At 39.1% G+C, this 12619-nt stretch overlaps 1 protein-coding gene across 1 annotated transcript in view; it reads right to left on the bottom strand.

Annotated features, from left to right (window-relative positions):
• The window catches only part of LOC106873922 (actophorin-like), a 65171-nt gene that overhangs the window by 7831 nt on the left and 44721 nt on the right, over positions 1-12619 (bottom strand). The window contains exon 3 of the mRNA XM_014921459.2: positions 1-129. Within this exon, the coding sequence (XP_014776945.1) occupies positions 1-129 (129 nt within the window). The remainder of the gene's footprint in view (positions 130-12619) is intronic.

Below are 12619 nucleotides of genomic sequence, written 5' to 3' on the forward strand. Positions count from 1 at the left end.
ATAAAAAGAAGGCCAACTTTTGTCTATTCATATCATTATGTTTGTATTCTACATCAAAAACTCCATAACGACACTGTTGGTTTTCAGCAGCTTCTTGAAGTTTCTGGACAAAATCTTGGTATGTTTTATCTTCAGAAAATAAAATAAAATGGAAAACAAATGGTTAAAAGACATTTCAGATAATCTGGATAGAAGAAATATAAAAGCTGAACATTCTACTATATCTAAACTCTTAGTTTCCTAAAAGTTATAATGACACACTATTGTTAATAGACCAGCGAAAAAAAAAAAAAAGGTAATCTTAATATTTTGGAATAATCAAGTTCCAAGTTTGATATCAACATAACAGCATGAACAATTACTCACTGATGTATTTTAGAAATCTCATTCTTAGGATACCATTTCCATTAAAACGAAAATTAAGACTTAGTATTTAAGAATTCCAGTTCCATTGTTGATGGGAAGACCATTTTAAAGATCAATGAAACAAGATAATCAAATTACAAAAACTGATCACACTGAGAAATCCATAGAAGGAAGGGCGAAGCGGAATCAGCAAAGACATCGTCATCATCGTTTAACATCTGCTTTCCATGCTGGCATGGGTTGGACGGTTTGTCTGAGGATTGGCAAGCGAGGCAGCTACACCAGGCTCCAATCTGATCTAGCAAGGTTTCCACAGCTAGATGCCTTTCTTAACGCTAAACACTCAGAGAGTGTAGTGGGTGCTTTTTATGTGTCACCAGGATGGGGGCCAGTCAGGCGGCACTGGAATCGACCAAACTCAAATGGTGCTTTTCACATGCCACTGGTACAGGAGCCAGTCAGGCGGTAATGGCATCGAATATACAATTTAATGTTTATTTGATAAATATTTTTATGAGGACAAAAGTTGGATCTGTTCCACCAGCAATTGTGAAGAGCATTTTGCACCAATATATGGAATTATTATACTCTAATAAACAAAAATACTAATAAAATACATTTACCAGTTATGAAAGCATCACCATCTATAAAATGTATTTTATTTCTAATTAAAATCTTAAATCCGAGAATTAATGAAATTTATGATGATGAATGCTACAATGTTTCATATTAAAGTTTACATCAGAAGACATCTGATTCGGATGAATTAATCATCAACATCGTAGAAACATTTGTTCATTAAACCATAACAGCATAAAATAGTTACAAGTTTCTCACCTAGTTTGGATGCAACACAGCTGCAGATGACTTTGGCTGTGAGTCTCTGAAAGACATTGCCCACAGAAAAGGGGGAGTATGCCCTTGCCCTTCTTCTCGAGAGCGATTAGGGTTCAGGGTGCTGTAACTAAACTCAGCATCAGCAATGAGTGGTGACAGCAAGACTTTAAGCTGACTGGATCAGAAACTATCAACACCTCTGTTGCTACTGGCAGTTAAAGACCTCAGAGCAAAAAGAATGTATTTCTCAAGGCCATGCATGGCAACTGAAGGCGAGGTGATGGTATGAGTCTGAGATCTGCAGGTGGCTCAAGATGTTTGAGTCAGCGAGCAGTCAAGACCTCTTCAGTAAGATGGAGGACAGTGCTGTCAGAGGTAACTACTCTGACAGTTGATGAGACATCGCCCTCGATGGGTTTGGCATAAACAGTCACATAGATACTTTGAGCTGGTGTCAGGGTTGGACGTCTGCAGGGTCGAGAATGAGCTGAGTGCAACATGCTCAGATGCTAGATATGGGGAACTGCTTGAAAGACAAGGCGTTAGCCTGGACTAGGGTTGTTGTTGACAGGCCACCTTGATCAGTAGCAGTGTTGGGGAGATAAAGAGTCAGCAGAGCAAAATAAAACACTTGATCCCAATTGCATGGTTTGACCAGATTGTAGGGCTTTCTTGATTAAGGATGTGAGGGTATCAGCCACCGAAACCTGGGCTGTTTTCTGGATCTTAAGAGCGATCTTCAGGAACCTATATTATCAGAAATCATTGACACTTAATTGTAAAGTAAAGTAGTAAATTTTCTCAATGAACAAAGAGAGAAGTAAAAGATACATTAGTTAGACACAGCAGGTTCTTAAAAACAGTTGTTAATCTAACATATGTTGCATATATTGCCTGAATTAATGCATTCACAACAACAACACACACAAACTTTCTGCACACATTCTGCTTAGAAAATACCACACATCCATATTATACTCCACACCCGCAAAAAGTTTACCTGAGTATATAAGATGAAGACTCAGGAAAACATAGAAAGAAGTAGTGAAAAATAAGCTTCGGATGTTGAACCCCACAGAGGAGATGAAAAAGAACAGAGATAATTAAAGATTTGCTCTGCTTGAGAAGACACTTTCCTTCTAAGTAAAATTGAAGCCTAAAAGACATGTCATTTATACCTATGTCTCTGCACACAATTTGTTGCTGACAAATCTTTCCCCGGCACTACCTATCTTCCTAACACCCCTCTCATCCAACTATATTCACCACACACTGCATTCCCCTCCCCTCTGTCTTCTCTCCTTTTGCACTCTCGTGAACCTACCTGCCCACTCAATCCCATCTGTACCGCATATATACCACTCCTATAATTTGAAAGTATACCCTAACATTTTCATCACCACTTTCTCTCCTTTTCCACCTGGGGTAGCCACGTATCGTTTCTACTGCAAGATGCCTGTTTCTGTCCCTCTGTCACATGTTATCTTTTCATCACCTGGCACAAAACCAACTATAAAACTATTCTCCACTCAGCTGAGGGGTCTTGCAAGTTACTTGGTGACCTCACTGTTGCTGGAGCCATGTAAAAAGCACCCAGTACACTCAGTAGAATGGTTGGTGTTACCAAAAGCATCCAACCATAGAAACTATGCCAGATGTCAGATATAGTTATTCCGGTTGGTGAAGGAGAGGACTTAAAGGAGAAAAAAAAAAAACCTGCTTCTATTTGCAATGGATGTATGAATGTAAGTTCAGTCCGCGTATGCATTCACAACACACATTAAGGTTTACCTGAACACACACACATGTCCATCCATCCATCCAACTACTATTCATAGGAGTATCATGGGACTAGAGGCCTCAAGCACCTCCGCCATAGTGTCCTATCAGAAGCAACTGTGATTACACTTTCCAGCTGAATTCTTGAACATGATCATCTGAGACAATGGATATTATCCAGTTGTCTCATTCTTGGTCTACCTCTAGGTCTCCTGCCAGTTGGCTTTGCTTGAAGAAATTTGTCTGGTGATTCTTTCATACAACATCTTAATCACATGTCCATAATACCAAAGCTGGGACCCTTCATTGATGATTTTGATCTTGCCTGGGATCGGGCAAAGTGTGTCTTGGTAGTGGGATGTAGTTCTTCTATTTACTGTTCTTTTCCTTCAACTCAAATTGTTTGAATACATCATGATGCATTGTATGCCATGCAGATTGATTTAGGAAATAACCTTCCCAAGATGTACATATATATATATAAAAATAATAAATGAGTATATGCGTACATGAATATATATATATATATATATATAAATATATGTGTGTGTACACAGACATATACATATCAAAAGACATGTCTACACACACACACAAACATATATACATACAGACATATATATATGATGGTTGCCACATCTTGTCAGATAGCCATATCAAGAGAGACATCTGTACGTCGTTGGGTTGAAGTGACAACCGCTTGCACAACACTTTTGCCATTCTCTTGCTTGCAGTGACAAGCATTGCAAGATGGCTGCTGCTATTTTGTTTGCAAGTTTTATGTTAGATAATCTGTCCCCTAATAGAACTGTCTTCCCCAGGGCTTTACCAAAAAAAAAAAAGTCAAAACCTCTGCTACTTCTAGGAATTATATTTAACCCTTTAGAATTCAGATTTCTTTGTGAAATGTAATATTTATTTATTCACAATGTTTTGGAATCATCATGCATTATCTCATTATCAATGGTGTGTTTGTATATTTTTAGATTGACATTGTAGGGTAGGTGTGAGAGGTTGGATCTGGTCAGTCTTAACATAAAACAAGAATATTTGGGCCAGAAATGGCTGGATTAAATGCTAACGGGTTAACCTATAGATGAGACCTTGACAAGCACTACCATTCCTGTTCAGAATGGACTTGAGAATAACAGTTAATCAAGATGTGATTCCACACTCCCCACAACTCCAGAACTGGAGCCCCACCACTTGATGTAGTTCAACCCTTTAGCATTTAAACCGGCCATATCCGGCCCAAATATTCTTCCAGTTTTATGTTCAAATTGGCCAGGTCTGGCCTCTCACACCTACACTATAATGTCATTCTTGAAATAACCAATCACATCGCTGATGTTCCAAAGCTGCAAGATAATGCATGAATAATTCAAAATAATGTAAATATATAAACATTACATTTGATAGAATCAGAATGCTGGAGTTAATGTCATACCCAGGACATTGTGTGTGTGTGTGCGCGCGCGTGAGCACAAGTAGCGCAAAGCCACCTCACTCAATACAATCATTCACCTTAGCTTAGGGATCTTGCCCTGCAAGTTACTTGGTAAGCTCCCTGGTGCTGATGCCATGAAAAAAGCACCCAATATACCCTGTAAAAGAGGTTGACATTAAGAAGGTTAACCAGTTGCAGAAACCATGCCAAAGCAGATATTCTGTCGGAAGATAAACATTAAATGGAACAAGATGATGATGATGAACTCACAAATATATATGTACACACACACACACATATAGTACAATCTGTAAGTTATAGTGCAATAACTACTATATAAGTCAATTTATGCCAATGTATAAAATTATTATGCTCTAACAATAATAATACTAACAAAATACATTTACCAGATAAGAAAACATTATCTTCTATAAAAGGTATTTTATTTCTAATTATTTATTTCTATTTTAATTCTAATTAAAATCTTAAATTCTAGAATCAATGAGATTTCTTCATCAATGCTACAATGTTTCATATTAAAGTTTACATCAGAAAACATCTGATTCGGAACATTTATTCATTAAATTTACCATAAGAGCATAAAAAAATATACTTCTTATTTAAAGTAAATTTTTCTCATTGAAGACGTAGAAAGAAAGAAATGAAAGGTACATTAGTTAAAAGATACAGGAGGTTCTTAAAAACAGCTGTTAATCTTTCATATGTTGCATACATTGCTTAAATTAATGCATTCACAACACACATTAAGGTTTACCTGAACACACACACATGTCCATCCATCCATCCATCTACTATTCATAGGAGTATCATGGGACTAGAGGCCTCAAGCACCTCCGCCATAGTGTCCTATCAGAAGCAACTGTGATTACACTTTCCAGCTGAATTCTTGAACATGAACATCTGAGACAATGGATATTATCCAGTTGTCTCATTCTTGGTCTACCTCTAGGTCTCCTGCCAGTTGGCTTTGCTTGAAGAAATTTGTCTGGTGATTCTTTCATACAACATCTTAATCACATGTCCATAATACCAAAGCTGGGACCCTTCAATGCAGCTTAGTAACTGACCTAGAGAGAACCCCTGATCTCTGAGCTACATGCCCTGTCAAGTAGTATTACTCAGATGATCCTTTGAAGGAGCCCCATTTCAGCCCCTTGCATTTGCTCCTGGGCTTTTCATCTTGCCTGTGCTAAGTAGTTCCAAAATGAAAGTTAGTCCAAGTAATCCAATCCCACTCTTCAGATTTTGACGTCTGACTACAGAGGCTCAGCAGGCCAAGATGGTGACCAGCATGCTGTAGGTTTTACACTGGAGTGGCCTTCTCCTACAGAACCTTAAATGGTGGGAGGGATACACCAACACTGAAGTTGTTGGAAGGGTGTGAAAGAGGGCACTGGACTGCCTGAGGGACTCCAATCCTTCATTTTATGTCAAAATTGTCTCCCTTAACCTTTTCCTTTACCTCACTCGCGAGATAGTGAGGATTTGTGCTGCTTGGACTTTCTTCCATAACATACTAATTAACCCACAGTTAGGACCCCGACAGGTGCTACTACTCCAAGACCCAGGAACAATAATGAATAACAGATGGTTCTACATTCCCCAAGACTATACCTGGTAGTGGGTAGAGCCATATATATATATATATATATACGAATAGACATACAGTGGTAACTTGACTTACGAGAGTCCCAACCAACAAGTTTTCCAAGATATGAGCCGGCTCTTGGCTGATTTTTTGCTTTGAGTTGCGAGCTAAAATTCGGGTTACGAGTCAGCTTCAGATACTCCACCACTAATTGGCATAGCGAACGCCACAATGAATGCTGTAACATCTGTCCAGCATCTCGCATCTCACTTGATAGTTAGACAGACATCCATGCTAGCAAGTGCGGAGATCATCAGTAGATCGATAGCTAGACAGACATGTGCATTAGCAAGTGCGAAGATCGTTAGTTAGACAGGTGGTAAAATGCTTACTTGGTCGTTGCAGGCTACAGAAGCATCAGTGTTGTGCTTGCAGTTATTTTACAAAACTTTGTTTTTCCAACCATGGGTCCGAAAAAAGCGAGTGCAAAGAAGAAGTGGATGATGTACATTGAATTAAAGAACAAAATTATCAAAAAAAACATGACCAATGTGTGCAGGTAGTCAACATGGCAAAGCAGTACAAGCGTAGAACTTCAATCTGCACCATACTAAAGCAGAAGGAGTCAATAAAGGCTATAACGTCAGAGAAAGGGTGTTAAAACAATTTCTAAACAGCAAACATCTATCCATGAAAATATGGAGAAGCTGCTGATGGTGTAGTTGATGGAGAAGCAGTTTGCAGGAGATACCATGACGGAAGCTATAATCTGTGAGAATGCATGAGCTATTTATGCTGATTTGCTGCAGCAGACCACAGGCACTTGTCTGGACGAGGCATCAGGCGAGCTGTTTAAAGCTAGTTGGGGCTGGTTTGAGAATTTTAAAAACTGGACTGGCATTCACCCCCTTGTCAGGCAAGGTGAGGCAGTGAGAGCAGATATGAAGGCAGATGAAGATTACCTCAAAACCTATGCCAGAATTATAGCAGCCGAAGGATACACCCCCCAGCATGTCTTCAAATGTGATGAGACAGGTCGTTTTTTGGAAGCAGATGTCAAGGAGGACTTATATAACAGCAGAGGAGAAGAGAATGCCAGACCACAAACCCATGAAAGATAGGCAAATGCTCCCACTGTGTGCCAATGCAAGCGGTGATTGCAATATTAAGCCGCTACTCTTTTATCGTTTGGAAAACACCAGAGCCTTTAAGTCACATAAGATTCTCAAAGGAAAACTGCAGGTTATGTGGAAGGCAAGTCCAAGGGTGTGGGTCACCATGTAGTTCTCTGTGGAGTGGGTGAATTTGGTCTTTGGTCCTGACATTAGGAAATATCTCCAGGAAAATAAGCTACCACTGCAAGTCCTTCTCATTCTGGACAATGGACCTACTCACCCACCTAACCTCAAAGGGTTCAAGTTTATAAACGTTCTCTACCTTCCACCCAACACCACCCCTATCCTGCAGTCCAGGGATCAGCAGGAGATCTCTAATTTCAAGAAGCTCTTCACTAAGCACCTCTTCTGCTGCTGCTTTGAGGTGACAGAGAACACAGACCTCACCCTTCGAGAGTTCTGGATGGACCACTATAACATTGCAATATGTCTCAGAATTATTGACATGGCCTGGCAGGGTGTTACAAAGAGGACCTTGACCTCTGCATGGAAGAAGCTGTGGACTGAGGTTGTGTCTTAAACGGACTTTGAAAGACTTGAACCCGAAGCAGCAGAGGTGGAGGAGATTGTATCCCTTGGCAAGTCCATGGGCCTGGACGTGGATGAAGGTGACATCAATAAGCTTATCGAGGACCACTCCAAGGAACTGACATTGGAAGAGCTAAAGGGGTTACAGATGCAGCAGCACATGGAGGTTTTGCAGGAAATAGGTGATGTGGAGGAGACGGAGGAGGTTATTTCCACAAATGCAATAAAGGAAATGTTGGAATTCAACCTGCTTCTCATCATTCCATACCAACTTAAAAGTTATCTGGTTCCTTCCTATTGTCTGTTCTTCCCATCATGCCATGCTGAATTGTTTCTTCGACTCAGAAGAAAGAAAGAAAGAGGGAGGGAGGGAGAAAGAAAGGCAGGAAGGAAGGAAAGAAAGAAAGAAGACAGACTGAAAGAGAGGAACTATTATAGAGGGTGAGAGAGAAAATATGGAAGCAAGAGAAACAGAAAATGAAAAGAGGGAGAGATTCAGTTGAAAACTGCAGGTGTTACAGAAAAACCTGTGCAAAACACCATTTTTCCTGATTTCTCACTTTACCTGGGAGCTCTGGGCAAAAAACTTATTGTGCATGATTACCCTTGGCACATAAGTAATGTGTGTGTAAAGTCTGGAGAAAATCGGTTGAAAACTGTAGAGATGTATACATATTAAATACACAGACAGCCTTTGTTTTATATTGATATTTATTCTTTAACTTGTTTCAGTCATTGGGAGGACAAACACAGACACAAACATATACACACACATACATATATATATATACATATATATACGACGGGCTTCTTTCAGTTTCCGCCTACCAAATCCACTCACAAGGCTTTGGTCGGCCCAAGGCTATAGTAGAAGACACTTGCCCAAGGTGCCACGCAGTGGGAATGAACCCGGAACCATGTGGTTGGTAAGCAAGCTACTTACCACACAGCCACTCCTGCGCCTTCAAAACTGAGGCATTTAGTAACAGACTGTTGTAAGCATTACAACATAAAAACCGAGAAAAACACAAAGTTTTGTGACTTTCAGAATGCAATATCTCGGCAAGGAATGAAGTTAGAAAGCTGATTTTGGTCTGAAAATGACCGTGAAGACCTCCTCTAATCATTCCACCTACGTAAAATTATTTATTTATATATGCATCAGAAGGATGAAACAACGACTGTGCCTTTCTTATTTTGTAGAATATACTGGTGCTATGAAACGGTGTATCGCATTGCATATTTCAGCCATAATGCCTACAAAAAACATACAGAGACTCCACCAAAGGTATAGTTTGTGTTTCTATATACCAAGGCAAGTATCTTTAAGTAAGACAAAATAGTAAGATAATAACCCATTATTGTTATGATGGTAACAAGTTATATTAGAAAATGAGTCACAACACTTTGTAAATGATACAGGGACCACAGCAAAGTTATTGATTGAGTGTGTGTGCTTACGATGGTGTATTACTAAACTCTCTGGTTCAAGCCACACTGGTTCTTCTAACTTTTTCGGATTCTAGATGTCGAGACAAAGAAAATAATATACTAACCTTGAAAATGGCCAGGGTGGCGCTTACGACACTTTGTTGTTAAAACGCCTCAATTAACATGAACTACAGGAAACCTACATTATCAGATCTGATTGACATTCAATTGTAATGTCAAGGAAAGTCCATCTGGAGAGATCACTTCATCTCCAAGCAGACACCCTGTTGAGTAATGTTACTCCAGAGATCCTTCAGAGGAGCCCTATTTCAACTGCTTATGTTCACAATTGTACTCTTTCAGTCATTACTAAACATTCATCACACACACACACACACACACACACATGCATGTACAATTCAATTAGCACAAAGCCACCTCTCTCAATGGAATCCCCTTACATAGTTGGAGGGTCTTGTGTTGCAAGTTACTTGATAAATTACTCACTAGAGGTGGTGCTGAAAAAAACCCCCCACCAAAAAGAGGCTATAAAGTGCACAAGAAAGGCATCCAGGATGTAGAAACCATGGCAAAGCTGACACTGGTGCTCCATACAATCTTCTGGCTTATTGGTTCCTGTTAAACCTTCCAAGCCATGCCAGTATGGAAAAAGGATATTAAAAGATGAAGGAGGACAAGAAGATATATAATACATACAATATATGTATATATTATATTCATGCATATACAATCATCATCACTTAATGTTCTCCTTTCATGCGGGCTTGGGCTGGACAGTTTGACAGGAACTGACAAGCTACAGGACTGTGACAAGCCTAACCGTCTGTTTTGGCATGGTTTCTATGGCCAGATATCCTTCCTAATGCCAACCACTTCACAGAGTGTAATGGGTATTTTTTGCGGCACTGGCACCAGAGAGGTCCACCAGAAACTTGTAAGACCCATCTCAAATGAGGGTGTGTCAGTATTGAAGGAGGGTGCCTTATGTTAGCCGGTGTGTGGTTAAGTGTATGATAGATAGAAACAAGTGTCTTGCAGTAGAGGAGATACATGGCAACCCTGGTGGAAAAATGTGGGAAGATGATACAGAGGTGCCAGAGCATATCCTTAAGTTACAGAAAGGTGAACATTAGAGAAATAGCCCAGAGGTGAGTTTGGAAAGAGAAAATGAGTAGGTAAGAACATAAAATTGTGAAAGAAGAGTGGTAACTATCTATCTATAGCGTAATCGTTACTAGCGTTGCCTTCTAGCACTTGTGCTGGTGGCCTGTTAGAAAATCATTAGAGTGAGATCGTTGCCAGTGCCGCTGGACTGGCTCCCATGCAGGTGGTACGTAAAAAACACCTTTTTAAGCATGGCCGTTGCCAGTACTGTGTGACTGGCCCTCGTGCCGGTGGCACATAAAAGCACCCACTACACTCTCGGAGTGGTTGGCATGAGGAAGGGCATCCAGCTGTAGAAACTCTGCCATATCAGATTGGAGCCTGGAGCAGTCTTCTGGCTTGCCAGTCCTCAGTCAAATCGTCCAACCCATGCTAGCATGGAAAGCGGACATAAAACGATGATGATGATGAAGAGAGAGAGAGAGAGTGCATAACAAAATTTTACAAGGAAAAGGTTGAAAGTGAATTTGAACTTTTGGTATACTTGTCATCTTTTGACAGTGGTTTACTTTGGTCTATTTGGCTTTAAAAAGCTTTTGGCAAGGTGTACCTTTCACTGGGCATGCCAGTGGCAGGTGAGAGTGTTGTGAATAAGAATCAGGTGTAGTATGGGTAGGCAGAAGAGGTTATGTAGTGAAGGGTGGCGAAGGAAAAGGATTGTAGGAAAATATGTTTGTTGGGTTTGGATTAAAGGGGGGGGGGCAGACTGTTATTCTAGTTTGATAGTTAAGTCTCCTTTCATTTAGGGTTCAGTCAAGCACATAGGTCACCAAGTAAACTAATGTGTCAAATCACATCATAAGTTGTGCTGTTTCATGTCAGCTCTGTGACTAATCAAGATTCTTTGTCTATAAGGATGGTTTTCTGCTATTTTAGGGTTAACAAAGGAATATTTATTGCAAATAAGATATCAGTTTGCTTTCTTACACAGCATTGGACACATATACACACACACACACATCTATCAATATATAATATATATATATATATATACTTTATTTAAAAGCAGCAGAAATAACAAAAAAACCGTTACTCTGAGTGTCACGTTCCCGTTCATCGGACAGTTTTGTTAGAAATGGAGAATCCTTTCTCCATTTCTAACAAAACTGTCCGATGAACGGGAATGTGACACTCAGAGTAACGGTTTTTTTGTTATATTTCTGCTGCTTTTAAATAAAGCATATTACTCTACCTCTGGTATTTGAGTACTCTTTTTTCCACCTTGTTGCACATTTCATGTGCTTACTCCGGTATATATATATATATATATATAAATGTATACATATATACACATACATATACTCACATATATATACATGCATACATATACACACATACATACACACACATATATACACATATACATACATATACATATACATATATACACATATTCATGCATAACATACATACACACACATACATACATATACACATACATATATACACACACACACACACATATATATATACACACACACACACACATATATACAGCTGCATCCTCGTTACGCGAGAAAATCTATTGCCACAAAGACTTACTGAAATGATTCATGATTGTTGCCATGTGATGCCCTTATATGACTTTTAAGCCCCGCCAAGTTTTTACACTTTTTATTACATATTAGACAACTGTGCTGGCTGGCAGGAGAAAAAGGTGCCACCATACGCACAGTCTTAACATGTCTTTTTAGACCTCCGACTCAGAGGCACACCCTATTACGAAATTTAATAGCCACATCATTATTTATCATGGGTCGATTTCTATAAGAGTTTTGATGGCTCACCAGCCCTGCATGGCTCAAACACATCCGCCACAAACCACACACGTAAAAAGCAACACTCTCATTTTCCACAGGTTCTCCCATTCTAAGACCCCTTCTAATTCTCTCATACTTCACTCTCCCCTTCTCAAACCTTCAACAACCTTACAGTTAGATTTTGGTTGGGCAAAGACTAGAAGGACACTGATATAAAACCTACAACTGAAAATGCACGGACACAGACACACACACATATACATATATATATATATATATATATATATATACACACACACACACATGTATACATACATATACACGTATATACACAAATACATGTATATATACATACATAATACATACCTATACATATATATACACATATTCATACATATACATACATATAGACATACATAAATATAAACACATATATATAAAATACATATATACATGTATATGTATATATATATACACATTCATATATAAAGATATATATATA

The sequence above is a fragment of the Octopus bimaculoides genome, chromosome 11, assembly GCF_001194135.2.
Source record: "Octopus bimaculoides isolate UCB-OBI-ISO-001 chromosome 11, ASM119413v2, whole genome shotgun sequence".
NCBI classification, from domain to species: Eukaryota; Metazoa; Mollusca; class Cephalopoda; order Octopoda; family Octopodidae; genus Octopus; species Octopus bimaculoides.